This window comes from Ochotona princeps, chromosome 6 (genome assembly GCF_030435755.1).
Source record: "Ochotona princeps isolate mOchPri1 chromosome 6, mOchPri1.hap1, whole genome shotgun sequence".
Lineage (NCBI taxonomy): Eukaryota > Metazoa > Chordata > Mammalia > Lagomorpha > Ochotonidae > Ochotona > Ochotona princeps.
The window spans coordinates 71,725,178-71,753,014 of record NC_080837.1 but is presented as its reverse complement, the minus strand read 5'-3'; the positions used below and the strand labels follow the sequence as shown (position 1 = coordinate 71,753,014).

General features: G+C 50.0%; 1 protein-coding gene across 1 annotated transcript; it reads left to right on the top strand.

Moving 5' to 3' along the window:
- The first annotated feature begins 251 nt into the window (after positions 1-251).
- Positions 252-27,627, top strand: ATG14 (autophagy related 14). The gene is made up of 10 exons (XM_004584846.3): positions 252-510; positions 10,689-10,751; positions 13,634-13,676; positions 16,149-16,230; positions 19,013-19,250; positions 21,426-21,655; positions 22,662-22,779; positions 23,226-23,316; positions 23,394-23,479; positions 26,889-27,627. Exons 1-10 carry the CDS (start codon positions 290-292, stop codon positions 27,193-27,195), a joined length of 1,479 nt encoding a protein of 492 aa, XP_004584903.2. The 5' UTR covers positions 252-289; the 3' UTR covers positions 27,196-27,627.
- Positions 27,628-27,837: the final 210 nt, after the last annotated feature.

Here is a 27,837-nt window from a genome sequence, read left to right as displayed (position 1 = left end):
AATCGAACTGATCCCTTTCACGTGGTCTCATTCTGAGATCTTTAGGGAGTCGCCTCGCCATTTGTTGCTGCTGCTGTTGGAGCCAGAGGCGCCAACGCGTAGCCTGGGGCTGACAGAGCCCCGGCGTGCCCGGGTGGGATCACGGTCCCTGCCAGAACGCCTGCGCCGAGCTCCACGCCGCCAGGGTCCCCGCGCCCCGCCCCGGCCCCGCCCCCGGCCCGCCCCCACGCCCAGGATGCACCCGGTTGAAAACAAAATCCCACGTGACTGGCTCTGCTCTCAGACCATCATGGCGTCTCCCAGTGGGAAGGGATCCCGGGGGCCGGAGGCTCCGACCTGCGGGCCCCGGTCGCTCGCCGGGGATCTGGTGGACTCCGTGGACGACGCGGAGGGGCTGTACGTGGCGGTCGAGCGGTGTCCGCTGTGCAACACCACCCGCCGACGGCTGACCTGCGCCAAATGCATCCAAAGCGGCGATTTCGTCTACTTCGACGGCCGCGACCGGGAAAGGTACGGCGGCCGCCAGGGTCCTATTGTTTCTCGGTGTCTCCTCCTGCCGAGCGACCGAAGGCTGGAGCACGGGGTCCCGAAGCCCGGCGAGAGGGAGGGTAATGGCTTTGCCTGAGCGCCTCGCTGCCTGAGGACGGGATTAGGGTCGGGGCCAGAGCGGTTGGTTACCTGAGAGTAGCTGGTCCCACGCCGCTCTGAGGTGCCAGGGGGAGAAAAAAATAGATGGCGACTCTGGAGAAGTCGTCTTGTGGCTGTCGTGGAGTTGGGTCCCCGTTTGTTGTACTCGACTCAGAAGCTTGTTTTAACCTGTCTCTTCAAAAAAAACACGCAAGTAATGATTTTCTGGAGGGAAGACCCGAAAGGAACGCGTTAACTGGTGAGGAGGAATTAGGCCTGAGCGTTTGTATTACAGGTGGCCCTTGTTATTGGGCACGCTAGGACTAACTAGCTACTTGCTTTGTTTCGTCTCTATCTCCAAAGATTGCTTGGGATGCTGAGAATTTAAGGATGTATTTTGGTTTTGCTTTGTAGTTCACCCTGGGAATTGGAAGTCTTTAGTTGATAAAGTTGCCTTTAGGAATGTGATTTGGCTTCGTTTGGAATCTAAACAGGTAAATCTTTGATCAAGAAATGTGAAAACCCGGTGTAACTGCAGGATCTCCAATTCCATACTTCGACTGCAATCGTTTGGTGTCAGTGATAGTAAGGTAGCTAGCTCACTGTAAGAGTGCTGAGGTTCAGATGTCATTCCTCTCTGACAACCCAGTAAGTCCTTTCTCCCAGCTTGCTCCTGGGGAAATTGAATAGTAAGAGTGCCTTCCCTTCGGACATGCTGATAAATGTAGGAACCAGAATTGAGTTTGAGACAGCCTGAACCTGTAGGTGCATGCACTGAAATGCTAGAGTGGATCACTCCTCTGTGTGGGAGCGTTTGAAGTTACTTGTGTTCCTGTTATCGATGGAATTCCTTCCCTTGAGGGAGTTTGTGTGACAGAATCTGTCTAATCGATACACTAAATGGCTTTGACATGTGATGGCTGTGACCGTTAAGCCAGTTATTACAAAAATACCAGGTGTATCCAAATGAGGGATCTCAAGCTTGTTTATATTTTTGCTAGCGCCATTGCTATGTTCGTGTGCTAAAGATGGCGCTTGTGTCTCCTTCCAAGCTGTGTATCTCTAGGCTCCAGGAAACAACTGCTTGGGTTTGTCATCGGTAGTCTCAGTGTGACCTACTCTGCCGGTTTTCCATGATTTCTTCCTCACAAATTCATCCCAGCCCAGGAAATGGTAGTCTCACACTTTCTCTGACACAGGCCACGATCCTTTCCAGGCCTCGCTCTGACTCCCCTACCATGGCTGATCTCACAGACATAGAATCCTGCCGTTGGGCTCTGCATCCCAGCTCTGCTCAATCTGGCCAAGCCAAAGCTCTGTCCTCTGGCGGATTGTTGAGCGTCCTCTGGTGGGATCCAGAGGAGGGTAATCGCCTCTTGTGTCTGCTTCCACCCTGCTCTTTTTCCGTGTTACAGTCAGCAGTGTTGTGTTATGGGGTGCAGCCCGTGATAGCCAGCACCCATTGACAGTGGGCAAATGAAATTTGGCTGTGTTCCCTACCCTCAGTCCTGAAGGTGTGTCCTAACAGCAATGGAATGTTAATCCCATCCTCAACCATTTCCCCCCTTCTCATTTAGCCAGGAAATTGGATGCAGATAAGTCCAATTAGTCTAGGTGTTTTTAGCTACCAGCCCAGTTCCTGTTCCTGCCCATCCCAAGAGCACTAATCAACTCCTTAACCCACAACACTTAGGTGAGTCACAGGTGGGCAAAAGCAAATACCTGTCAACTGAGAGGGGATGGTATTGCATTGTTGTGTAACCACTCCCCTCACAAACCCCTTTAAAAGGCCGGTGAAGCCGCGGTTCTCTCTCTGGTCAGGTGCTTCCGTTACTCTGGCAGCTCAACCCTTAGCTGACCCAGGACAGATAATCCCCTGAGCATGATCCCTGTGTACTGCTTAGATTGGGCAATGGATATAGTAATGTTTCTGGTTTGTGTGCTGTCAGGAGTTCCAGGAGATGTGAGGCCTAGCAGTAGTAGAATGTGGGCAGAGAAGCCAGGGAAAGGTGAATGTCTGCAGCTTTGTGTTTCCAGGTTATTTGTTGCATGTCTCTTGGGATAACATATTGTTGGGGAAGCTAGGACATAGATCTTCAGCTTAATGGATGGATTTAAGGATAATGACCATTTGTTCCCCTTTGGATTATGTTTGGTTGGATTATGATCGGTTGGATTGCCATATGGACTTGTGATTTGCTATTTCTAGTATGTTCTATTATCACCAAGATTGGTTAATAAAGACTCCTTAATAAACCTTAGACATGTCTGGTGTGATCTCGCTCACACCCCGCAACAGTTGATCTCAACTTCAGGTTCCTGTCTTGCTAAAAAAAAAAATAATGACTAAAAGCCAGTGTTGTGTATTATGTGTTCTCTGTTCTCATCTCACCATTTTCTACCTTATGATGTACTTTGCCATCCTCGGCCTCCTCAGCCCTCATACAACGAGCGATGCTGTGTCTTTCTGACCCACGGTACCCACTGTCCTGCCTCACCTGCTTCGTTGCCTTCCATAGCACCTGCCACCATTTCATGGCTTACTGCTATTTTGTCTACTCCGCATGTGGTAGAAACTAAAGATTTGATGAATTTTTACTAAAATTTTATTTAAAAAAAACAGATACTGATTTTAAAAAGCAGAGATATTGATTTGATTTGCTTTCAGTTAGTTCACTCCCCAAATGCTCCCAAGGCTGGCCAAGGCCAGAGCCAGGAGCCAGGGACTCAGTCAGGTGTGCCACTTGGATGCACATTAGCAGGAAGCTGGAATGGGAAGTAGAAAAGCCAGGACTTGAACCCATGCACACCAATATGGGTTGCAGGTGACCTCAGTTACATTTGAACTGATAGGCCAAACACCCTTCCATCCTTTATTAAAGTTTTTAATGAGTCTATCCCTCCCCTCTGAACTTAGTTTCTGAGCCATTTCATTATTAACCATCATGATGCACCTGCTAGAAAAGCCAGCTTCTGAGTTATCCTAGACTTTTTCTCGTATTCCCCACATCCAAACCATCAGCCACTTCAGTCAGTCTGCTGCCATAGGTGCCCTGAGTTTGCTGCTCCCAGTGCGGGCCGCCACCCCGCTTTCTCTCCTCGCTTGTACTCAACTCCTCCCCACGTGGTAGTGAGACCAAAGTGTAAATCGGCATGTCCCTGTTTTCCTGCAGGCTTTCAGTGACTTTCCACTTCTCTTTTCTTTTTAAGATTTATTTTACTTTTATTGGAAAGTCAGATATATATATAGAGAGAAAGATCTTCTGTCTGATGATTTGCCACCCACCCCCCAACGGCCGGAGCTGAGTCGATTTAGAGCCAGGAGCCAGGAGCTTCTTCTGGGTGCAGGGTCCCAAAGCTTTGGGCTGTCCTCGACTGCTTTCCAAGGCCATAGGCAAGGAACTAGAAAGGAAGTTGAGCATCCAGGACACAACCAGCACTTGAATGGGATCCCAGCACGTGCAAGGCGAGGACTTTAGCCACTAGGCTACCGTGCCAGGCCCTCCACTTCTTTTAAAACTTAATCTCCTGACTGCAGTGTGTGAAGCCCCATGGGTTTTGGCCACTGCTTAGGTCTCTGATATTGGGGTAGGGCTAAAGAAATGTGGACTTTTGAGTTGTACCCAAATACCTTATCTCGCTCTAATTTTGGAAGAAATTCTTAATTTCTCTCCTACACGTGTTTATTTCATTTTGAAATGTTGAGGTATTTTGTAGGTTTCTGAAAGTGATTAATTAAGAGCATTAATTAAAAGTACCTAGCATGGTATCTAGCGTATATTAAGCACCCAGGAAATAAAGCCATGCCATGCTTGTTCTCACTGCTCCGCAGTCACGACCCTTCTCTCAGATCCTCCACTCGGGGAAAGAGGACACTTGATCTCTTACTGCTTCCTTTGCATGGAAGACTTTTCTTGTTTGGTGCCTTGCCCTTCATCCGTCAGCTGAAGCATCTCTTCCTCAGTGACGCCTCCCTGTTCTCCCTCACTGTCGGGTTCCCTCGCCATCTCTGCCCTATTTGTGGTGCCAGCATTGCTTCCTGCATGGTACTAAGCGTGGTGTATGGTGTCACAGGTTTGTGGAAGGTGGCTGCCTATGGAGTGTAGTACACGAAGGCCTAAGTTCTGGTTTTGTTCCCCATGTCACCAGCCTTCAGGATCTGGGAAAAATTTTCTGTGCTTGCTTTCAGACTGCTTTTAACTTGCTTTTTCTTTTTCTTTCTCTTTCTCTTTCTTTCCTTCCTTTTCTTTCTTTCTTTCTCTTCCTTCCTTCCTTCCTTTCTCTTTTTTAAGATAATTTATTGGAAGTAGTTGCAGAGAGAGGCAGTTAAGTCGAGAGTGATCTTGCATGTGCTGGTTCATTTCCCAGATGGCCGCACCGTTAGGAGCAAGTCTGATGCAGAGCCGGGAGCTGCTGCTTTCAGGTCTCGTGTAGTTTCAGGGGCCTAAGAACTTGGGTCATCTTCCATTGCTTTCTCAGGCCATTTAAGCTGGATTGGAAGTGGAACAGCCAGGACTTGAAACCATGCCCATATGATGCCAGTGCCATGGGCAGCAGCCTTACCCTCTGCTACAGTTCCAGCCCCTTTGTTTTTTTAAAAGTCCCTTGTTAATTGTGGGAGACTACTGTAAATAAATAGTACCTCATAGCATAGTTGAAAAACCCCTGCTTTAACCTAATTGAGTAAATTAGCAAAATTAGCTGTGCCTGTGTACATGTTAAATGTGAGTGGTTCTTGAGTGTGATAATGTTTATCACAGTTCTTAGAAATGTACGTGGAGTTTTTCAGATTGCCTTAACAGAGAAGTGGAGATTATTGGCTTTTAATGGCTTAGCAGTTCAGGGAGAATTGACTGTTAGTGAAGTAAATCAGACCTACCTCACAGTTACACAAGACCACATGTCTTTGTTCTCACGAACAATATGCATTCATTTGTGAACTCATGGCTTTTGTTGTTCAAGGGGAAGACTTTATAATTCTAGGGTTCTCAGCTCGTTTTATCTCCCAAATTCCCCAGACTGTCACTGTCAACCTTTGGCCCATGCAACACAAAACCTCTTAGCATCCAGTGGCTCTCCAGTGTGAATTAGCAAGAACATGCTATTCAGTGGTCTTGCCTTTGGAGGTCCTTGCATGTGGCTGCACTGTCCATTTCTGGACGGAAGTTTACCGGCCTTACTGTTTGATTATGACCTTCAGGAACCGTCTGAGCTGCCATCCATTGCAGCTTGTCACTTGGGTTCCCACCACAGATGCAGATTTGCTAAGGAAATGTAACTGGTTTTCAGTTGGTTATTGCTGGCTATTTCTGCCCTTATATGTTGTGGATTTCATGAAAGTGTTTTGTGATTTCTGTCTCGGGTGGTCTCCGCCGCAGCCCCCTGAGTTCATTAACCCATTTTAAAGCTTATTTAAAAAGTCATTATAGCTGACTTACACCTGGACCATGCTAATTCTTTCAGGTATTGAACTATATATACAAACGTGTATATGATGTATGTATCAATATATAGATACATATAGATTGCGTGTGTGTGTGTGTAACAGTGTCAGAAAAGGAAAATTTCCTGCCCTTTGACAGCTTGCGATCTATCTTGGAAGATCAGGTGTGCTCTAATGAACTACGTGCCCATGTGCCCTCCCACTCTGGGAAGATTCCTCAAGTGCCTGGATTCCCTCCCTTTCAGTGGTTGCCATCTGCTGCCGGCTAGGTTCTGAGAGTCCCCAGGCCCAGCATGCTCGAGAGCCTCTCCAGGCCCAGGAGAGCTGTTCTGGGAAGGTTCCTGAAGTAGCTGGAATCCCTCCCCTGCAGGCAGCTGCTGCCTGCTGCTGGCTGGGTTCTGAGAGTCCCCAGGCCCAGGAGAGCTGCACTAAGGGTTTTCAGGGCCTCTCACCATGTAAGTGTTTTCATAATCTAAAGCCTCCTACCCTGGACTTGCTACCTGCTGTTGATACAGGAGGGGCTAAGCTGACGTGATGATGATGCCAAGGACGCTTGCTGCCAGCGTACTGCCTGCCCAGGCATGGCCGAGCTCAGGGCTTGCGGTTGATAGTCAGAAATGTGCTGCTTTTCACAATCGGAGGAGAGTGCTTGGGGCAGACTTTGTGAGCGCTTCTGGAGATGGCTTATCTCAAGTAAACATTGTGACACCAGCTCATGTAAGTCACTTGGTGACCCTGTCCTTGGCAGATGGTAACTCTGGCAACTTTCTTCCTGTTAAAATTGGGAAAATATATTTTAAAGATTTTTTTATGGGAAGTCAAGATAGAGTGGAGGAAAGACAGAGAGGAAGATCTTCTGTCCGATGTTTCACTCCCCAAGCAGCTGCAACAGCTGGAGCTAACAGATCCAAAGCCAGGAGACAGGAGCCTCTTCCAGGTCTCCCACGCGGGTGCAGGGTCCCAAGACTTTGGGCTGTCCTTGATGCTTTCCCAGGCCACGAGCTGGATGGGAAGTGGAGCTGCTGGGATGAGAATCGGCGCCCATATGGGATCCTGGTATGTGCAAGGCGAGGACTTTAGCCACTAGGCTATTGCACCAAGCCTGGGGAAATATGCATTATTTAAAGATTTATTTTGGAGCTGGCCAAATTAATATTGTGGCCATTTTTTTTATTTGTATCATGACCTAGTAGGCTAAGCTGCTGGCTCATATCCCTTCTAAGTTCTGTTCCCAGTGCCAACTGCTCTTTTTGAACCCATTCCCTGCTAATGCCCTGGGAAAGCAGCAGAAGATGGCCGTGGTGCTTTGGCCCCAGCACCCACAGGGGAGACCCTGACAAGTCTCAGGTTTGTGGCTTTTACCTCTCCCAGCGCCAGCCACTTGGAGAGTGATCCAGTGGATAGAGGACGCTTCTGGTCTCTCGCTGTAGCTCTGCCTTTCTGTTTGCATGGGATGCTGGTGTTGCACAAGGTGGCTTGGCATGCTCGAGCCCGATGCTGATGGCCCTAGCCTCGCAAAACATTTTGATTTAGGATAATTTTCGTCTAACAAGATGCAGTTGAAGTGTTTCATATTTTTATAGTGACGAAAAATACAAATACCCTATTTCTTTTGAAGGAAGCTAAATATGGTATTTGAAACATCAGTATGTTTCACACAAATGCTGTGGAAATGTAAAGGGAAAATCTGGCACACCATGAAAGCAGCTGTCACACAGCAGGAGCCACCGCAGCGCTTTATCTCGGGGCTCATTCTGTGCTGCTGGGGGGATGACGTAACCCATGCTGCATGGCAAGCGCGTTTTCTTTGCACTTCTGTTACTAAACATGTTTCACATCAGTGTTGTCAGCATTGCTTTTTTTCTTCACAGTTAAGCTACCCATTTTTTTAAGGTTTTTTTTTTAAAGGCGTGTTTATTTGAGAGGCAGATTCACAGAGAAAAATGTAAACAAAGCCACCCTCTGGTTCACTCGCAAAGTGGCCACAACAGCTGGAGCTGAGCCAATCCGAAGCCAGGAGCCAGGAGATTCCTTCGGGTCTTCCATGCGGGTTCCAAGGCTTTGGACTGTCCTTGATTGCTTTCCCAGGCCACAGGCAGGGAGCTGTGTGGCAAATGGAGCTGCCAGTGCTAGAACTGGCACAATCCAATGCAGATGGAGGATTAGACTATTAAGCTTGTACACCAGCCCACAAAGGTTACCTTTTAAAATCATTTGCTTGATTGGGCCCAGCGGCGTGGCCTAGCGGCTTAAGTCCTCGCCTTGAACGCCCAGGGATCCCATATGGGCGCAGTAAGCATGCATCTTTCCCCAAGACAAACCATGTGCCAGGCCATAAGACTGTCCCAATTTAATGGAAACCTCTCAGCATTCTAGGATCACATCACACCAGAAGGGGATAAGAAGACAGAGTTACCTGGAAGTTAAACAATCTGGAAATCAACACTGTGCTTCTAAATAACATTTGAGTCAAAGAAGGATTTTATGGGAATGTTAGAAATTTCAAATCAAGTGGTAATGGGAGCACAGTATCTTAGGAGTCTTAAGCTGTGGCTGAGGCAATATTTAGAACTGACAACTGCATATGGTTATATTAAAAGTGGGGCCTGTGTTGTGGCTCAACAGGCTGATCCTCCACCCTGTGGCATTAGCATCCCATATGTGCACCAGTTCAAGTCCCGGTTGTTCCAATTCCAATCCTGGGAAAGCTGCAGAGGGTGGCCTGCACCCACATGGGAGACCTTTGGGAGAAGCTGCTGGCTTCAGATGAACTTAGCTCCGGACATTGCTGCCATTTGAGGGATGAAACAGAAGATGGAAGATCTTTTCTCAGTCAATCTGCCCTTCTAATAAAAGTAAATCTTTTTTTAAAAAATGAGAAAGCTGTTGAAATTGATGATCTAGGTTGTAGTTTAAACAACAACAACAAAAAAAGGTGAGAGGGCAAGCGAAACAAAAGTTCAAAAAATAAGAACAGGGATGGAAGTCTGACAGACATGGAGAAAATTATTTCCAATATGATAGTCCTTCCTTTTTGGTTCCTTATGTTAAGTAACTTGTTAGTCTGTAAAGAGTTAAAAGTACAATTGGGGGAAAATTCGCTTTTTTTTTTTTTTTTAAAGATTTATTTATTTTATTACAGTCAGATATACAGAGAGGAGAGACAGAGAGGAAGATCTTCCATCCGATGATTCACTCCCCAAGTGAGCCGCAACGGCCGGTGCTGTGCCGATCCGATGCTGGGAACCAGGAACTTCTTCCAGGTCTCCCACACGGGTGCAGGGTCCCAAAGCATTGGGCCGTCCTCAACTGCTTTCCCAGGCCACAAGCAGGGAGCTGGATGGGAAGTGGAGCTGCCGGGATTAGAACCGGCGCCCATCTGGGATCCCGGGGCGTTCAAGGTGAGGACTTTAGCTGCTAGGCCACGCCGCCGGGCCCAGAAAATTTGCTTTTAAAAAGACTGAGTTGGGGCCTCAGAAAATAGAGGAGGATGGCTAAAACTCTTGGAACCCTGTGCCTGTATAGGAGACCCAGAAGAAGCTCCTAACTCCTGGCTTCGGTTCAGCTCAGCTCTAGCTGTTACAGTGGATGGAAGATCTCTGTTTCTTCTCTCTGTAAACCTACCTTTCCAGTAGAAATAAATGAATCTTAAAAATAAATGGCGAGGGCCCGGTGGCGTGGCCTAGCGGCTAAAGTCCTCGCCTTGAACGCCCCGGGATCCCATATGGGCGCCGGTTCTAATCCCATATGGCAGCTCCACTTCCCATCCAGCTCCCTGCTTGTGGCCTGGGAAAGCAGTCGAGGACGGCCCAATGCATTGGGACCCTGCACCCGTGTGGGAGACCCGGAGGAGGTTCCTGGTTCCCAGCTTCGGATCGGCGTGCACCGGCCTGTTGCGGCTCACTTGGGGAGTGAATCATCGGATGGAAGATCTTCATCTCTGTCTCTCCTCTCTGTATATCTGACTTTGTAATAAAATAAATAAATAAATAAATGGTGAGTTGGACCCAGTATTGTAGCCCAGCAAGCCAAGCTACTGCCTGTACCTCCAGCATCCCATATTGGCTGCTCCACTTCCAGTCCAGCTCTCTGCTAATGCACTTGGAAGGAAGCATATCAAGGCCCGAGTTCTTGCATCCATGCCACTGACATTGGAGACCCAGGGTGGAGTCCAGGCTCCTTGCTTAAGCCTTATCCAGCCCTAGCTGTTGCAGCCATCGCGATAGTAAGCAAACAGGTGGAAGATGGATGGGTGTCTCTTGCTTGCTCACTCTCTTCCCTTCAGATAAATAAACCTTTTAAGAAAATTATAAGGAGTCAATTCATAGGCGAGGGTAGCTAATTAAGTGAAATGATTGAAATTGTTTTTATAACGAAACCTCAGTTTCTTTGAATTTATATCTGCTTCGTCTGATGTGCGTGTTTTGAAAATTTAACTTGGTGAGGAGGGAAAATCTGTAGAAAAGAATTCTGGACTTAGAACCAGTGTGTGTCGCTCTCCGGGCAGCGCGTTGCTGCAGGAGTCTGCAGGCTGAATCGGCTCTCAGAAATGTGCGTGTTACTGTTGAACTGGGAAGAAAAGCGAACGTTTAAATAAAACATTGAATTTTCTTTTTAGATTTATTGACAAGAAGGAAAGATTAAACCGACTTAAGAGCAAGCAAGAAGAATTTCAAAAAGAGTGAGTATTTTGGTTTTGCTTTTGAATTTGTGGAGATGGTTTTGTTGTCCCTTCGTCTCAGGGCTGTACGTGGCAGCAGATGGGTAAACAGTTGCTGTGTGTGAGACATTCTCCGAGTGGGTCTGAGCGGCTCCCAAGTCCACGGCGGTTGATAAACATGAGCGACTTAAATCTTCACAGCTCCCCTGCCTGTTAACTGAGCTGTCTCTAACTCCCATTGCTCTGTGGACTCTTCTCCAGAAGGCTGTGTCAGAGCTGCCGGCTTGTAGCATTTCCTCGGAAACCACCCATAGCACGTGGAGTTTTGGGCCACAAATTCTCTTAAAAGCTATCATTGCTGTTATGTCTTATGGAGATTAGTGTTATAGAAGACACAGACTAGGGCTGTCACGGACTGAGTGCGGGGTTGCTGGAGGCCCTCAGCTGTGGTACGAGTGCCGTAGGTACATGATGAGACAGACTCACAGTACAGGGATTTGAAAACACCTTGAAAGGCCAAGTCCACTTGGTAAAGCTAGCCATTTCTGATAACATTTTTATATATAAATTTATTTTTTTATAATGATTACATGGTGGATCAGGATGGGAAGGATTGAAGTTTAGGGAAAATTGTATGAATTCATTGCTTCCAAATTTGCTATTTCTTCTTGTTTCTGGGGGGAGGGGGAATGACAAAGGGGGAAACCACTCACAACTCTCCACGTCCCAGTGTCCAGGGATGAGGAACCGCCACCTCATATCAACCCAAAACAGGCAGCCTGAGCCCTGTTGGATCCCCGCCCCTGGGACTCACAAGCCCTACACCCACCTCACCAGGCAAGCCCCAGAACCTGGGCTAAGCGACCCGAGTCCCACCAGATTCCCCCACTCCTGGGGCAGACGAACTGGCACCCACCTAAAAGGTAGGCCCTAAGATCTGGGCTGGGCAACCCAAGCCCCACCAGTTCCCCTGTCCCCGGGGCTCAGGAACCCGGCCCCAACCACACAGGTGGACCTAAGCACTTGAGCCAAGCTACCTGAGCCGTGTCAGATCCCCCATCCCTGGGACTCAAGAACCCAGCCCCCCACTGGGCTCAGGCTGGCCTGACTCTCTTCACCTCGCCTTAGCGTCCGCATCTTATTGCACAACCTGGCCTTTTCTGGTCCGCCCCCTGTTCCAGCTCCTGCTGGTGGGTGCTGCAGCTTATCCCAGCCCAGCGTGATTGCTGTCCCAGTTCTAACGTGAACTGGCTGCTGTGGCCTGATATGGCTCCTCCTGCCCCTGCCCTGGTTCTCAGATCTACCAGTGGATGTTATGTGCTGGGCGAGACTGGCCTGTCGCCAGACCTGACCCACATGTATGCTGGTGGGTACTGTTTAACCTGGTGTCTGGGCTGTTCCTTGCCTTGCTTCTTGCACCTACCTGCAGGGACTGCGTCCCAGTGAAGGAGTTTCCCAAAGCTGCTCCATCAAGTCTCCGCCCAGTGGCAATTCTTGCGCACACCAGTGGATTGCTGGCCCAGGTTGACTTTGTCCACTTCCTGTCCTGGCAAGAGCAGTGGCCTTGCTCAACCTGCCACACCCATTCTGGTTCTTTTTGGTTGTTGCAGCCCAGCACTACCTGGTCTGCGCCCAGACACAGCTTTTATGTAGTACAGCGGAAGTTGACCTAGCCTGGCCCCTTCTACACCCAGCCTGGCTCTCACGAGTACCAGTGGGGGCTGGAGTCTAGCCCAGTCTGACCCTCCACCGTCGCAGTGCATACCACACCGGTGCAGGCTGTAGCCTTGTACAGCCACCCCTGCTGCTCTCAGTCCTACTCTCATTCTCACCAGTGGGAACCCCAACCCAGCTGGGGCGCCTCTTAGCTCCCCAGCAAGGCCTGACCCCATCCGCAGTTCTTGGGCAAACCAGCAGGGATTACTGCAGTTTCATAGGGGTGAGCCCACATCCGCCCCCCGATTCTGCTTTCAGACCCACTTTATTCACTCTTCTTCTCCCTCCAAACTAGTTTTCTGTCAGTCCCCTGGGACTGATATACACATGTCGTGGATTTGTCTGTGGAAGTCCCTCAGCTGTAATTCCTAACCTGGGCATAAAAACCTCATAAAATCTCTCACTGTCACCTGTGAGGTCCCATCATTCCCCTGTAAATCAACACCCTTCAAATCGTGAGGGTGTGCCACCTGGCAACCGAGGGGCTTCTTCACCCAGCAACTTGGCGCCCAGGCCTTTGGGAGGGAGCCACCGACCTGGCTATAGGCATTCATGAGGGTCAAAAAAAATTAACTTCCAGGATGGGGTGGTCCTGGAAGCCCACTTACCGTCCTTCCAGACCCACCCCCGCCGCCCCAGGGAGCCAGCATGCTCAGCTATACGTGGCTACCTGTTAGAAAAGCCTCCAAGGGCCCAGCACAGTAGCCTAGCAGCTAAAGTCCTCACCTAAAAAGAGAAAAGAAAAAAGGCTCCAAGCAGGGCATTCTGAAGGCCCGCTGTAAGAGCCCCTCCCCCAAAGCACCCACACGGCCCAGCTGTGAGAACTTGTTTTAAAGAGTTTAATTTTCAGGACTGGTGCAAAGGCGTAGCAGGCTAAGCCTCCACTCTAGCACCCACCAACCCGCGTGGGGACTGCTCCACTTCTGATCCAGCTTCCTGCTAACGGTCTGCGAAGGCGTGAAGGAGGCCCCAGCCCTGGAAGAAGCTCTGGCTTCTGGCTTCAGACCAACTCCAGTCACTTGGGGAGTGAGCCTACAAATGGAAAGGCTCTCTCTCTCTCTCTCTCTCTCTCTCTCTCTCTCTCTCTCTTCCTCCCTCCTTCTCTCCCCATAACTCTTGCATTTCAAATACAGCGTTTACAGATTGTTTTTAAACAATGTTTAATTTTCTGTCTCTTTTCCATACAGAGTGTCCAAAGCTATGGAAGGAAAATGGGCAGCAGATCAGTTGGTAAGTTAGCAGTGTCTGCAGGATACGAAACGTCAGTGTGAATTCAGATTTGTGTTTTATCGTCTTAGCTGTACTCTATTGAATTACATTTGTCGTGTGGGCTTCTCAGAGATTTCATCTGGCTGCCAAAAACAGGGCTGATGCTTATGGACCCTTCCTAAAGGAGGGTTAGGAAGTCTTGTTATTAATACAGAAGTAGTGTTTGGTCAGCAATGCCTTTCCCTCTGCACAGTCGCTCAGGGGAAGGTGGAGTGGGCTCGCAGCTCGTGTGCCTGGCGGGTCCTGTCCTCGGGCGCACGTGAATGCCAAGGGCCACAAAGCTGATGACACGGAAGCTAACGTGCAAACTATCTAGACCAAATGGTTGTCAGTCACCTTGATTTTAGTGGGATTAAAAATTATAGCATTCTAATTGATAAAGAGAATGGCTCCTCATCTATGCTGAAACGGGAAGATGGCCAAGATGCATGTTTAATGAACAAAGCGGGAAAAACAAGCTGAAGTTTGATCTTCCTAGCATGCAGTTTAAATGTAAAGACGCTCTAACATTTTTGAAAATATAAACATCAACTTTGAAGAAATGACCTAAGGAATGAGGCAGAGTTCGATACTCAGAGTTATGTGGTGTTTAGTTTTTCTGACAGCAAGCGTCAGTCATGATTTTGTATTGCATGTGAGTATCTGGACAGAAGTGTTTGTGCTGTGGATATCGTACATTGTCTTCTTTTTAAAAAAAATTATTTTTTTATTGGAAAGTCAGATATACAGAGAGGAGAAGAGACTGGAAGATCTTCCGTCCGATGATTCACTTCCCAAGTGACCACAATGACTGGTGCTGCACCAATATGAAACCAGGAGCCTGGAACCTCCTTCAGGTCTCCCACTTGGGTGCAGGAACCTAAGGCTTTGGGCTGTCCTCGACTACTTTCCCAGGCCACAAGCAGGGAGCTGGATGGGAAGTGGAGCTGCCGGGATTAGAACCGCGCCCACATGGGATCCCGGGGCGTTCAAGGCGAGGACTTCAGCTGCTAGGTCATCGCACCGGGCCCCGTACATTGTCTTCTAAGAGAGATTTTCCTAAGTCTGTTTTGTAGTGCTAGATTTCTAGTTTCTGAGCCCAGGAGTCCCTATGCAGCTGTTGTCCAGTGTTTCTGGCAGTTTGGCCCACTGTAACATCCCTATAATGAATCCAGCCTGTATCTTGTGCTACCAGCAGTGCAGACCCTAGATGCCGTTTTTACCAGTCCTTTGTTCATTTCACAGGTAGCAGTACCTAAATCCTGCCAATGTGAAGAGGCAGTTTTGTTTCATGTAATCTTTTTTTTTTTTTAATTTATTTTATTTTCATTACGAAGTCAGATATACTGAGAGGAGGAGAGATAGAGAGGAAGTGGAGCTGCCGGGATTAGAACCAGCGGCCATATGGGATCAAGGCGAGGACCTTAGCCACTAGGCCACGCTGCCGAGCCCTGTTTCATGTAATCTTGATGCTTTTCAGAAATTCTTGAGTTACCTACATTTTAAAAAGACTTGTGTTTTTTTCTGCAGTTCCTTAAATTGAATGTGGGGTGACATTCGTAGGCTCAACAGAAACCAGCAGTCAGTAGTACCGTATCTCAATGGAACTTTCTGGGCTAGTGCAGGTGTTCTGTGTCTACACTGCCCTGTGTGGCGGCCACTGGCCGCATGGGCTCACCGTTTGATATGTGGGTAGCGTAACGAATGGAGTAATTTTATGTGATTCTTAATTGAGTCTTAAGTTTTATGTATTTCGGAGGTAGATTAGAGAGCTCCAATCCACGAATTCACTGCCCCAGGTACCTGCAGTGGCACAGGCTAGGCCAACCGGAGCCTGGTACTGGGAACTCAGACCAGGTCTCCCACCAGGCTGACAGGGACCCATCAGGGACCAGGTTGACACAGCCATCACCTGCTGTCTCCCAAGGTCTGTATTAGCTGGAACTGGAAAGGCGGCTTGCATTGAACTCGGGGCCTTTAGTGTTGGGTGTGGGTGTCGCCCTCTAGGTGAGGCTCAGTCACTAGGCTGAATGCCCAGTGCTCATCCCTCAACAGAATATCTTTTAAAGATTTATTTTATTTTTCTTGGAAAGTCAGATTTTGATTCACTCCCCAAGCAGCCGCAGTGGCTGGAGCTGAGCTGATCTGAAGCTAGGAGCCCGGAGCCTCTTATGGGTCTCCCTCACAGACTCAGGGTCCCAAGGCCCTGGGCTACTCTCAGTTGCTTTTCCAGGCCACAGGCAGGCAGCTGGATGGGAAGTGGGGCCACCGGGATTAGAACTGGCACCCATATGGGATTCCTGTACATACTAGGTGAGGACTTCAGCTGCTAGACCACCACGCCGGGCCCCTTCATTGCACTTTCTAACTTAGACCTAGGAATAAGTAGTGATCTTGTTGCAGTCATTGGCATTGGTGATCAATATTTGTGATATCTGTTGCATACTTTTACAGAGATGGAAAATAATGTCATGCAAGATGCGGATTGAACAGCTGAAACAAACCATATGTAAAGGAAACGAGGAAATGAAGAAAAGTAAGTACATTGTGCCCTTCCCTTCAGCTGTACGCGAGGCTCGTGGCATTTCATGGGCTGAATCAGCGAATCCTGTTCAGCCGTTCGAGGTGGTTTGGACTGCCCCCATCAAGGCACCTCCAGGCAAACTGAGAGCTCTGTAAATGCATAGAGCAGGATGGTTTTTAAGTGATCGTTTTGTATGACCCACAAATGATGTTATAAATATGCAAGTGGCCTTTGGCAGATAAAAAGCTCCCCCCTCTGAGCCAGGGAGCCGCTGGAAGGAAAGTAGCAGGAGCAGCGTGCGGAGGTTTGGAGTATCTCCTGTGTGAAATGCTTGGGACCGAAAGAGTCTCAGCTTTCAGATTTTGCCCAAAGTGGGTAATATTCTCATACAGAAGGAGACACGTGGAGATGGGTGTTAGATTCGCCGACCACCAGGGAAAGAATAACAGCTGAATATACAAAAAGAATCTAGATGGCCTTTATTTCGGGGAACCATGGTCACGGGCTTCCCTTCCCCATGAGGCAGACAGACGTGAAATTGAAGTCTGCAGAGGCAGAAGAGAGCAGGAGAGATGGGGAAGGGCCTTTCTAAACTCCCCTTGACACGGAAGCCAAAACAGAGGTCGCTTCGGCCCTTATTTGGCGGGGTGATATGGGTTTGTGCCCCTCATTGGTGCAACAGTGGTTTCACAGCCTGGGGGGCCCGCCAGAATTCCACCGTCCTTTCTGGGTTTGGTTGGAAGCAAATCCCGCCCTCCCCCGGTTACCGTGGTAACCATCAATGGGCACCCAAGGCCAGATGCAGAGTTTATTCATGGTTTGTCGATGTATACCTTCTTCATGTAGCAGCCCTGTTTTTAGTACTCCTTCATGTTGGTTACAATGCATCACATGAGGTCACATGTGGAATTTTTTGCTCATCATGGCAGAGCTCAAAAAGTTTTAGATCTGATACGCACACAGTTAAAGAGATGTGAAAACCTGGATTCTTCTCAGTTCAGGTTGAGGAACTTCAGCCACCATCTACCAAGACTATCATATTTGCCTACAATTAGTAGCCTGTGTAGGAAGACAAACACTGGCTTTGTTCCTTTAATGAGTCTCCTGTATTTTCAAATTTGTGCAAGTTTTATATTTTTGTTCTTCATGGCTAATTGGGGTGGTTGTCAAAATTTAAAGAGACCTTGGAAATCCTGTGACCCTAGAAACCTGTGTTGAGAATGAGTCACCTTGTCCATTGGGACTTCCTCTCTCGTCTCATCAGTTTCAGAAGCAAGTGCTTTATGGAGGTCTGCGTGGTTTAAAAGCGTCGTTTGAATAGGTTTGTTCTCATAAAGTGCTCACAGGGTGTTCCCGGGATGAGTAGGCCCAGAAGAGGGCAGCGCAGGGAGGTGGGGTCGAGGCTCAGCAGTGTTTCAGGAACTAGTCATTGACCAGTGGCTCACCACCTTCCCCCATCCTCCCGTGCTGATTGGCCCAGGTTTACCAGCAGGCCATGAGCCGCTGAAGTCGCCAGGTTCACAGTTCTCAGATGGTCTGAGAAAAGCATGGTGAAAGCTTTTTTGTTTTGTTCTTTTGAGAAGGTTCCTAACCCCTAAAAGCAAAACCTTATACCACAGCGCGTGGAAGCATAGATTCAGTGCAGTGCCACTGCAACAGTGGTTTCCATCCCCAGCAAACATCCAAGTCACCTGGTGATGACACTAGGGTGAAGGGCTTCCATAGGGCACTGGGGATGCTGGCCAGTGTGGAAGGGGCCGTTGGGCTGCTTGTGATTAGGTGAGAACCACTGCGTGCTGACTGGTTTATTAAATCAAGCAAATGAATTTGAACCATGCTGGAACGAGGTAAAGGTTTGGGAGCTGACTAGTCCCGAGACATTGGGGATGGAAATGAAGATCTAGCATGAAGAATGGTCAGGAAGTTGGCTGTCAGGGCAGTGGACAGGTCACCAATAATCATCAAAATAGAGAAACTAACAAAAACTGTCTTGGAGGGTTTTTTGCAGAAATTCTGAATGTGGTTTTGAACTTGAGTATATGTGACTCCTGTCTGTCTCAAAAGTTTACAACTCGCTGCTGTTACTGACGTTTGAGCACAGCCCAGCTGCCTGTGCAGGTCTCAGGGTCTGGAACCGGTGGTGGCTTCCCCGAGAGGCCCGCCCTCAGTGTGAGGGGAGGAGGGCCGCTGGGAGCCTGTGCTGCGGAGGACTTCCAGATGGCAGCCCCTCCCCTGCTGCTCGCTGCTTGCTTCCGCTGTGACTTTCAGAGCTCTTGGGCCGCTGCTGTGGCTCATCCTTAGCTGTGAGATTATCCCCGGGTGCCCTGCTAATCCAGGGCATGCTGAGGAGGCTAAGTAGTAAGTGTAAATGAGATCTCTCTCCTAACCGGAGTGCTCTTGGTGCCCTGCTGGAAACGTCAGGTGCATCCTAACCGGAGTGCTCTTGGTGCCCTGCTGGAAATGTCAGGTGCATCCTAACCGGAGTGCTCTTGGTGCCCTGCTGGAAACGTCAGGTGCATCCTAACCGGCGTGCTCTTGGTGCCCTGCTGGAAACGTCAGGTGCATCCTAGGCTGAGGTTCAGACTCTTCTGAACCGCGATGATTGTGTCATGGCAGCAGTGGCTCCTGTGCCCTCCGCGAGGCCTGCTTGAGCCAGGCTCTCCATGTTTCCTGAGTGGGTTTTATGCAGATTTTGCTTTCAGTTCAAAGCTCGGAACACCTGAGATGTGACATGGCATCCTGTGGTGCCCAGGGACCGTTTGCTGAGGTAACTGTTGGCTGTGACTTGTCTTAGATTCTGAAGGCCTTCTGAAAACCAAGGAAAAGAATCAGAAGCTCTACAGCCGCGCCCAGCGGCACCAGGAGAAGAAGGAGAAGATCCAGAGGCACAACCGCAAGCTCGGCGACCTGGTGGAGAAGAAGGCCGCGGACCTGCGCAGCCACCACGAGCGCCTGGCCCGCCTGCGGCGGGAGCACATCCTGGAGCTCACGTCTGTCATCTTCCCCATGGAGGAAATCAAGACCACGGGGAGGTATGCTGAGCAGGCGTCGCAGCTGCAGGGCTAGAGCGAGTGGCAAACAATACCCTTCAAGGGTGCCAGCACCTCTCTTACTGGACCTCAAAGTGGGGTCATTAGATTTCCTGGAAATGAAACCAGTGTGTTCTCTGCTTGAGCAAACGAGAACCAGCGAGAGCTGGGGAGGCAGCCAGGCGAGGGGGGCTTGGCCTGGGCCCTGTCACCAGGCTGCCAGGTGTCCCACTGACTCACGCTCCAGGTGAGGAGCCATCTGATGGCTGCTGTCGGCCACAGTCCCAGCCAGGCTGTTTGTTACTTGTGTAATGTGTGACGCATGCACTTGAACCCAAGTCATATGTCCTTGTTGATTGAAAGGGGATTGGGAAATGACTAATTCACCCAGACATCCGTGTGAGCCAACAAGAGCAGGTGCCTCGGTCTGGAGGCAGCCGCGTGTGGGTGCCGCCCGCTGACAGGCCTGGTCCTGGCAGCTCCTTACCTGTGTCGGCCACTTCTGAGCACTGGATATTGTGACGTCAGTGCTAGCAGATGGCCTGAGCAGAGCATCAGGAGGAAGCGGGTTGGACAAGTGTCCCCCACCTGGCTCTTCTTCATAGTTACCCAGGGACTTGGCCAGTCCATCTCACAATCCTGGAGATGCACACTGCCACAGCCACTTTTCCTTTGCTCTCGGGCTAAATACCATGCTCACTTTTATGTGTGTGTGTGTGTTTTTTAATTTATTTGAGAGAGAGGGACAGTGGCTGGAAGATTTAGCTCTGTCTCTTCTGCTCTGTAACTCTTCCTTCCAAATAAATATTCATATTGAAAAAAGTTACATATTCAGGTCTTGTAAAAATTCATGGATATCTGTATTATCAAACATGTGCATGAACTTCAGTGTTTTGTAGCAAAGTAAACTTTTAATTCTGTGTTTATTTTTGTTGCACATGTATCTGAACACAGTCGTGTGACTTACGATGTTACAGTCAGCTACGTGCCAAATACATACTGACAGTCCCCTGAGATCACCTTGCCCAGTGACATCATAGTGGTGGTGGTGGTATGCTCAGGCAGCCTGTTGCTAAGCGGCGTGTGTGCGTGTGCATACGCGCACGCACTCATGCAGAAGATTTGCCTCTACTGGTGCTGTTCTGGAACTATCTTATCAGTGTACATTGATAGTGCAGGCAATACTTTTAGGTTGTTAGTTTCAAAGTCTTTGTTATAATATTTCTCATCCATTGCATTTCTTTGGACTTGCATGTGGAGGAGGAGGAGGTCGTCCCAGGCCCAGGCTGGGCCCTAGAACATTTGCATGGCTGGCTCAGGCCATGCTCAGCAAAACCTCTCCTGTCTTGACACACTTCAGAGCCAAAACTCCCAAGTGTGGCAATAACCATCACTAAACACCTTGCACTTGGAATTGAAAAAAATATGAATGAGTAATGTTTAAGAACGTCCATGACAAAGCAGTGAAAATTACTAATTTTGAGCAAAAGCCTGACTCCTGAGTGTGCATCTTTAATGTGTGCTTGGCTCCGGAGTGGCGGGTCCCCAGCTAAACTCGCTGCTTTGTTCATGGGAGGCTGCTCGATACTTAGTCTCTTTTGAGTTTACAAAATGTAAAAATACTGTTACTCTTCTACACATTTTCTTGCCCTGAAAAAGAGACGTGTTTCTTAACAGTATAGTATTAGGCTTAGTATTTTTCTTTTAATGAACTAGTTTCTACTTTCGCAGTTTCAATTTCTAATGCAGATAGAAAAATGATAATTAACCCAGATTAACAAATTTGGGGGCACTCTCAGGATTTGTTGGCGCATGTAGAAGGGTGTTAAGGCCAAATGGTCCAAGAGCCTAATGTTTGGGGCTCCCACGCGTGGGGCCGCCTTCTCCCACCTGGCTGGTCTCCTGTGCTGCAGCTGTTTGAGTCGGTTCAATCTTCATTTCTGATAACAGTTACTAAGCTCTGCCAGGTCACTTCAGAATACACGTGGAAAATGTGAAAATAAGGTTTTTTGGTACAGAATATTTTGAAAGCCACGCACAGGTTTTTCTTGATGCATTTTCATAAACCTGCAGGAGACCCTCCCCACCCCCGACACCTGTGCCCATTGCCTGGCACGCCTGGCAGATGCGTCTCCTGTTCTTAGAAGCTGCTCGCTCTCTGGTCTTCTGCTTTCTCAGAGATCCCGCGGACATGTCCTCCGAGAGCGACAGCGCCATGACCTCTAGCACTGTGAGCAAGCTGGCCGAAGCCCGGAGGACCACCTACCTGTCGGGCCGCTGGGTCTGCGATGACCACAATGGGGACACCAGCATTAGCATCACAGGGCCGTGGATCGGCCTCCCCAATAACGGCGACTACTCTGCTTACTACAATTGGGTGGAAGAAAAAAAGACAACGCAGGGGCCTGGTAAGGACGCAGTCTTTGAAATTACATCTAGTATGTATATGTTAAGGGTAACTTAGATAGCCAATGTAGCTTTCTACCGGGAACAGTTGAGTGGCTTGTAGTACGTTCACAGCACTGTAGCCAGAAACAGTCTGTAGCTTCAGAAACAGTCATCTCCCCAAACGGAAGCTCCCGGGCTTAAAAGTGTCACAGCCCCCAGCGCCGGGTGACCTGGCAGGCTTTCCGTCTGTAGCCTAGTCTGTCCTGAATGCCTGTCACTAGATGTGGCCTTTTGCTTCTAACGTTTGCTTAGCACGCCATTCACAGTCTGTCCATGTTGCAGGAGAATGGGTTCCTTTTGTGACTGAGTAACATTCCATCATCTTTTCACTCATTCACTTGAAAGCTGAAGACATCTTGGTAATAGTTCAGCCCTGAGGGTGAAAAGTGCTTTGATTTCTGTGAAAAGAGCTCACTGTTGAAAGAAGGGCTGTTAGCGCGTGTGTCCTACTCGGTGTCTCACCTTGCAACCTCCCTGTCATCGCAGTCCTCGGCGTGGCATCCTGACTGGGAGGGGACGTTCCTTTGGCGTTCAGCTGATGCTTAACACGTGCCTTGTGTCACGTGCAGAACGGGCCACTGGTGACGCAGCGGTGACCAGGATGGGTGTGGTTGTCCTCTGGGAAAGAGGCCAGGAACACAGTGCTTGGTGTCAGGCAGTGACGCTAGAGGAGCCCTCCAGGGGAGGTGGTACTGAGTCAGGTCCATGTCACTCTGACGACACAGCATCAACTCCAGTGGCCCAAACTTGAGCTTCTGCTGGCTCATCTAACCCACGTCAGCATGTGTTACATCCCAGCCAGCCAGGACACATCAGCACTCGACTTTTGAACCGGTGGTGCTCCCAGTAAGTCAGGAGGAGAACCTGCCTGTTGGTGATGTCATGGTAGATGTGCAGTTCGTGTAAGCTTGGTTCATGAATGTTTGGGGTGACATTGAAGGGGTGTGTGTGCTGTTTGATCCTCAGACATGGAGCACAGCACCCCCGCCTACACCATCAGTGCAGCATTGTGCTATGCTGCCCAGCTGGTCAACATCCTGTCCCACATCCTCGACGTGAACCTTCCTAAGAAACTGTGCAACAGGCAAGTCGGTGGGCCAGGCTAGAAGCACCATGGGGTCAGGGTGGGAACAGTCTGGCTGACGTACTAAGGGGGGCCTCCAGGGGCTCCCCCAGATGTTGATTCATCCTTTTCGAGTTGCACATGGAGTCTATGAGAAGACCACATATCCCCCATTTGAAAGCAGTAAGACAAAAGGAAAACCAGGATATTCCATACTCAGCGATACCTCCCCCAGATCCCGCTGAGCCCTGCCCACCACCCTTGGTCTTTGTGGGCCAAGTTCTACCGAGGAATCCTCGGTGTGAGTGCCACGTGGTGGTGGTGAGCCTGTTCCCCAAGAGGGAGGCGTCTGTCAGACCGGCAAGGGACAGGCTGGGAAGCGTGCCCTTCGAAGTGAAGCACGAAATCCAGAACGGCCTTAAAAACAAAGCAAAGCTGACTTTACCAATTGTCTGCTTATTTTACAGTGAATTTTGTGGAGAAAATCTCACCAAACAGAAATTTAATCGAGCAGTGAAGAAACTGAATACAAATATCCTTTATCTTTGTTTTTCTCAGGTACGGGAAGTGTGCTGAGCATGTATGTCACTGGGGCCATGATGGACAACAGTCACTGATTGTTTGTTGTTTTCCAGCATGTCAATCTGGATCAGTTACAGCCACTACACACCCTCAGGAATCTCATGTGCCTGGTCAGTTCCAGCTCTGAACACCTGGGCAGGTAAGGGCCACTCACAGCCTTCTCTGGGACAGCTCTTCCATCATGTGCCCAGTGATCAGCTAGTATGTTGAGACACTGCTGCACACTGGCCATCCCCTTCCTGCTTTCAGTCCTACCCTTACTGCCATGCTAAAAGGAGGATGGAAACTAGCGTAATCCGCTAACTCAAGGCCAGGGAATCTGCAGGGAACGGAGCAGGCCAGGCTCCCAGCACACACACTGGCTGACTCCAGAGAAGCGTCCTCTGCAGGAGTACCCAGTGCACGCTACAGCATCCTGTACCCAGCTAAAGAGGAAATTTAGGTCAACCTCAACAGGTGCCAGGAGAGAGAACTGAACGAAATGCAGCTCCCACTAAGGAAAAATTATATACAGCAAGTTAAAAATCAGATATTAATGCAGCCTGTGGGAGGGGTCCTTCATGACATCAGCACTGGAGGGACGCAGCCCTCACGGTCAGGAGGAAGCCACGAGGCTGGTGTCACGCTGTCACAAGGCAAAGCAGGGGGTATTGGGATTGGGAAGACTCAGTGGACATCACTGAACGTAGTTGTCCAAGTGACTCGCCAAGCAGAAGGGACTGCTAGGAGTGCTAGTTCCCTGTGCTGATGTCAGCAAGCAGTTCCTGTTGTATGTGCTAACAGCCAGTTAGAAAATGCAGTGAGGAAAACGACCCTCTGTTGCCATAGCAACAAAAGCTGCACATTCCATAGCAATAATCCTAATAAAAGATAGGCGGTGCTAGACTGTGCTCATGTGGGAGGCCCTGGATGAGACGGGTGAGAATGAAAGGCCTGAGATAGTGTGGCTTTCTGGGGGCCAAGCCTTCCTGTTAGAGATGCCCTGAAAGGAAAGCTCACCATTTCAACAGGTGCTTCTTAGAGCTTTGGCAAGCTGATTCTCAACTCCAGCTGGAGGCGCAGCGTGCGAGGAGATAGAAAGAGAATAGCAGTGCAAATTGGGGTGAGGGGTACAAGAAAGCACGGAGTTTGCCACAAGTCCTGGGGCGAGTGGGAATAGAACCCGCACTCGGGGTGGCCAGGGGACTTGGATGAGGGGAGCTCAGGGGGGCTTGGGCTGTGGGAAGGACTGGATTCATATCACAGTCCATACCCAAAAAATGTAAAAGTCCTTGCTTTACAAACTACAATCAGAAGCAGGGCAATGTTGTTTAATCCTAGGGTGGAGAGGCACTCCCCAAGCAAGCCAGGAAAACCACCCAGGAAAGTAGTTCATAGATTTTATTGCTCAGAAACTCTACATGACTCTGGATAACATTGACCAGCCTAGAAGACAGTCGATAGGTCTTTGTAACCTGCATGACAGACACTGGGTTAAAGTCAGACCTGACTCTGACAAAAGCAAGGACTAATGCCCGCTGGCTGGGAGCTTCTGGAGGGCAATGCCGGTGGAAGGTGGATCTGGGGGCAGTTTCTACAGGCTCTCCATGTGCAGCTCCTTCAGATAGAGGCCTCTGCCCAGCGGAAGTGCTCGTATGTTTGAGATCAGTATTAATGGAACCATGTGGGACGTAATAGTGAACAAAGCCGTCATCCACTGTTGGTGTTGCCTGTTTGTTTCCCATCTCTGCACTGTGTGGATGTGGATGTGTGCACAGGTTGTCTTCTCGAACCCTGAGGGTAAGGTACATTTGTTGTGGCTCTTGATCCCCCAAATACAGTGTTGGCGTGCTGCGGCATCCCAGGGTGTTCTGAAATAAGGTCTTTCTAAAGGCAGCACAGTCACGTTGTTGGCTCAGCTGATGAGAAAATGAAAATGCCAGTTTTTTAAATTTTGGGGGGAAATGTCAATTATTTAGCCAAACTATAAATTAGAGAAGCAATTTTATAGTCTAGCCTCCACAGACTTTAAAGGAGGATCATGAGTTCTGCGAGTTCATTCAATGTCTGTCTCTCCATTCGAGGGGTGGGGCCCAAGGTGTCCACTGGCATGGCCCAGGTGCCTCGGCCCAGGCGGACCCCTCCTGTGGCTTCTCAGGAATGAGACTGGGAACCACAGCTGGTCCACACCAGCCCCACTGGGGTTCCTCCCAGGGGATCCTTGCATGTCTTTGGGACTCAGCTGAAAACCTGCTCCATGCCAGCTAGTGTCTGCCCTGTGCTGTCCAAGCAGGGACCTGGAGTCCAGGGGCTCTTGGCAGGCGACTGGGACACTGCCTGCAGGAGGTTCTGGGTCCCTCCCGCCTATTTATTGGGAAAACCCAAAAAGGACATCTGTGGGCAGTGGCAGTGCCAGGCTGGGGAGGAGCCCAAGGCGCGGGGGAACAGAGCTAAAAGCTGAACCTGCAGAGCCAGCAGGGTAGCAAAGCTGAACAGATGGCCCCAAAGTCGGTGTAGAGGAAGGGAAGGCCCGGCAAGGTGTCTAAGCTCAGTGGGCGCAGCCAGGAGGCAGCTGGCAGCAGAAGGGGGTGCCGGTGGGTAGGGGGCCCTCTGGGGGATGGGAGGCTGGAGTCCCCACTGGCCACCATGCTGCAGGCTGGCTTACTCAGGTGTTAGAGGGCGAGGCCTAGAGGCTAGGGCAGCTGATGGAGGGGACCCAGAGAAGGGCGCAGAGGACTGCCTTGGGAGATAAGCCACATGAGGAAAGGGACAAGGACAAGCAGGGTCAGGAGCAGGCTGGGCTGAGAAGGTTCCCACTGCCATCACCCCATGCATAGCGCCTTCTCGCAGGGCTTAGGGGTGGGAGGAGGGAGAGTGGCTGGGGCTTGCCTTCCCCAGGGGACCAGGAGCGGATGCACGAGGAGCCAGGGACTTGGTGACTCTGTTACTGTGTCTGTTACTGTTCTGTCCTGAGGCCCAGGGCTCTATTGGGGCTGCAGCAGCGAAATGGCCTGCCAGAGTTGGAGGGGGGCACTGAAAAGCCTTGGGGAACAGTCCTGCAAAGGCGGGTTGCTGGGTGGGCCCACTCGGGAGCCTGTAGAGGACCTCCCATACTTGGCAGGCAGGTTAGCAGCAGGGGACCTTGGGAAAGTCAGGGGTTTTTCTGCAGGTGAGTGTTCTGGAGGGCTGGGTCCCTGTAGTACCAGCGGCCTGTTTCTGGGTACTCAGCTGTGGCTGCTGGCTCCCCTCTCTCCAGTCCCACAAGGTTCATGATCCAGGGCTTCTGGAAGGCAGTGAACATCTCAGTGTACCGTCCACTATTGTTGTACATCATTTCTGTCAGTCAGCTCACTGGAACATTGTGTGTTCACTCCGCACATGCTGTGGCCACTCGCTTGCGTGGACCATGGGCAGTGAATGGGTTTCCCCACGCAGGCCACACACAGTGGGCAGCCTGGAGGGATGGCGGTGTCTCCCGGGGAGAGCTGCCCACTTCCAGCCCAATGGCAGCTCGGCCCTGGGAGGCACTTGGGGGTCAGCCTAAGGGGCAGTTCGCTGTCTCCATGCAGGTCGGGACCCTTCGAAGTGCGAGCTGACCTCGAAGAATCCATGGAATTCGTGGACCCTGGTGTCGCTGGAGAGTCCGAGGAGAGCGGAGATGAACGTGTAAGTGATGAAGAGACAGACCTGGGCACAGACTGGGAGAACCTGCCCAGTCCCCGGTTTTGCGACATCCCCTCCCAGCCTGTGGAGGTGTCCCAGAGCCAGAGCACCCAGGTGTCCCCACCCATCGCCAGCAGCAGTGCGGGCGGCATGATCTCCTCCGCTGCTGCCTCGGTGACCTCGTGGTTCAAGGCTTACACCGGCCACCGCTAGTGTGCGTGCACCTGCCACGGCAGCCAGCCAGCTCCCAGCGTCGGCTCCCAGGCTCACAGTGCCCTGAGATGCTAAGTCGGCGTCTGCAACAGCAAGAGGTGGAACTGCTATTAGTTGTTTGAACCATGGACACACACAGGTTTGTCAGGTGATCCAGGAGGGTGACCCCAACTAGAACCCAGGGGTCAAAGGTCCCCCTCCTCTAGCTGCAGGCAACTGCTGCTGTTGTCCCCTGGGGCTTCCTCAGGCCCTGGTTGCTCAGACTGTTCCCCAACTCTTAAGTTGTAGACTTTGGTTGAACCACAGGAATTGGTTCTAACCGATTAGGACTTAAAAGATACAAACTGTTTATAGGGTTTATCTTTATTCCCTACAACTTTTGTTTTGTTTTTTGTTTTGTTTGTGCAGAGAACCAGCAGGCAGGTTCAGATATGTGCTTGGTTTGTCGTTTGGCTGTTTTGGTTGTTGGGTCAGGGTTTTGGTTAGGTTGGGCAGGGAGGGCTTTTGTGGTGGTTACAAATCATTTCACCTGCGCCGTTCTGGCGCAGCTCATCTGACATCCCCGCATTTCTGTCCCCCACGCACCAAAGAAATTCAGGCCTTTCCTTCTGGACAGCTCCACCGGCAGAAGGCCGAGCTGCA

Bases quoted from the DNA above. Each gene is read 5' to 3' on its own strand.
- ATG14 (XM_004584846.3), top strand. From the start codon at position 290: ATGGCGTCTCCCAGTGGGAAGGGATCCCGGGGGCCGGAGGCTCCGACC. The intron at 511-10,688 runs GTACGGCGGCCG...TTTTCTTTTTAG, and splicing joins GACGGCCGCGACCGGGAAAG to ATTTATTGACAAGAAGGAAA. The intron at 10,752-13,633 runs GTGAGTATTTTG...TTTTCCATACAG, and splicing joins CAAGAAGAATTTCAAAAAGA to AGTGTCCAAAGCTATGGAAG.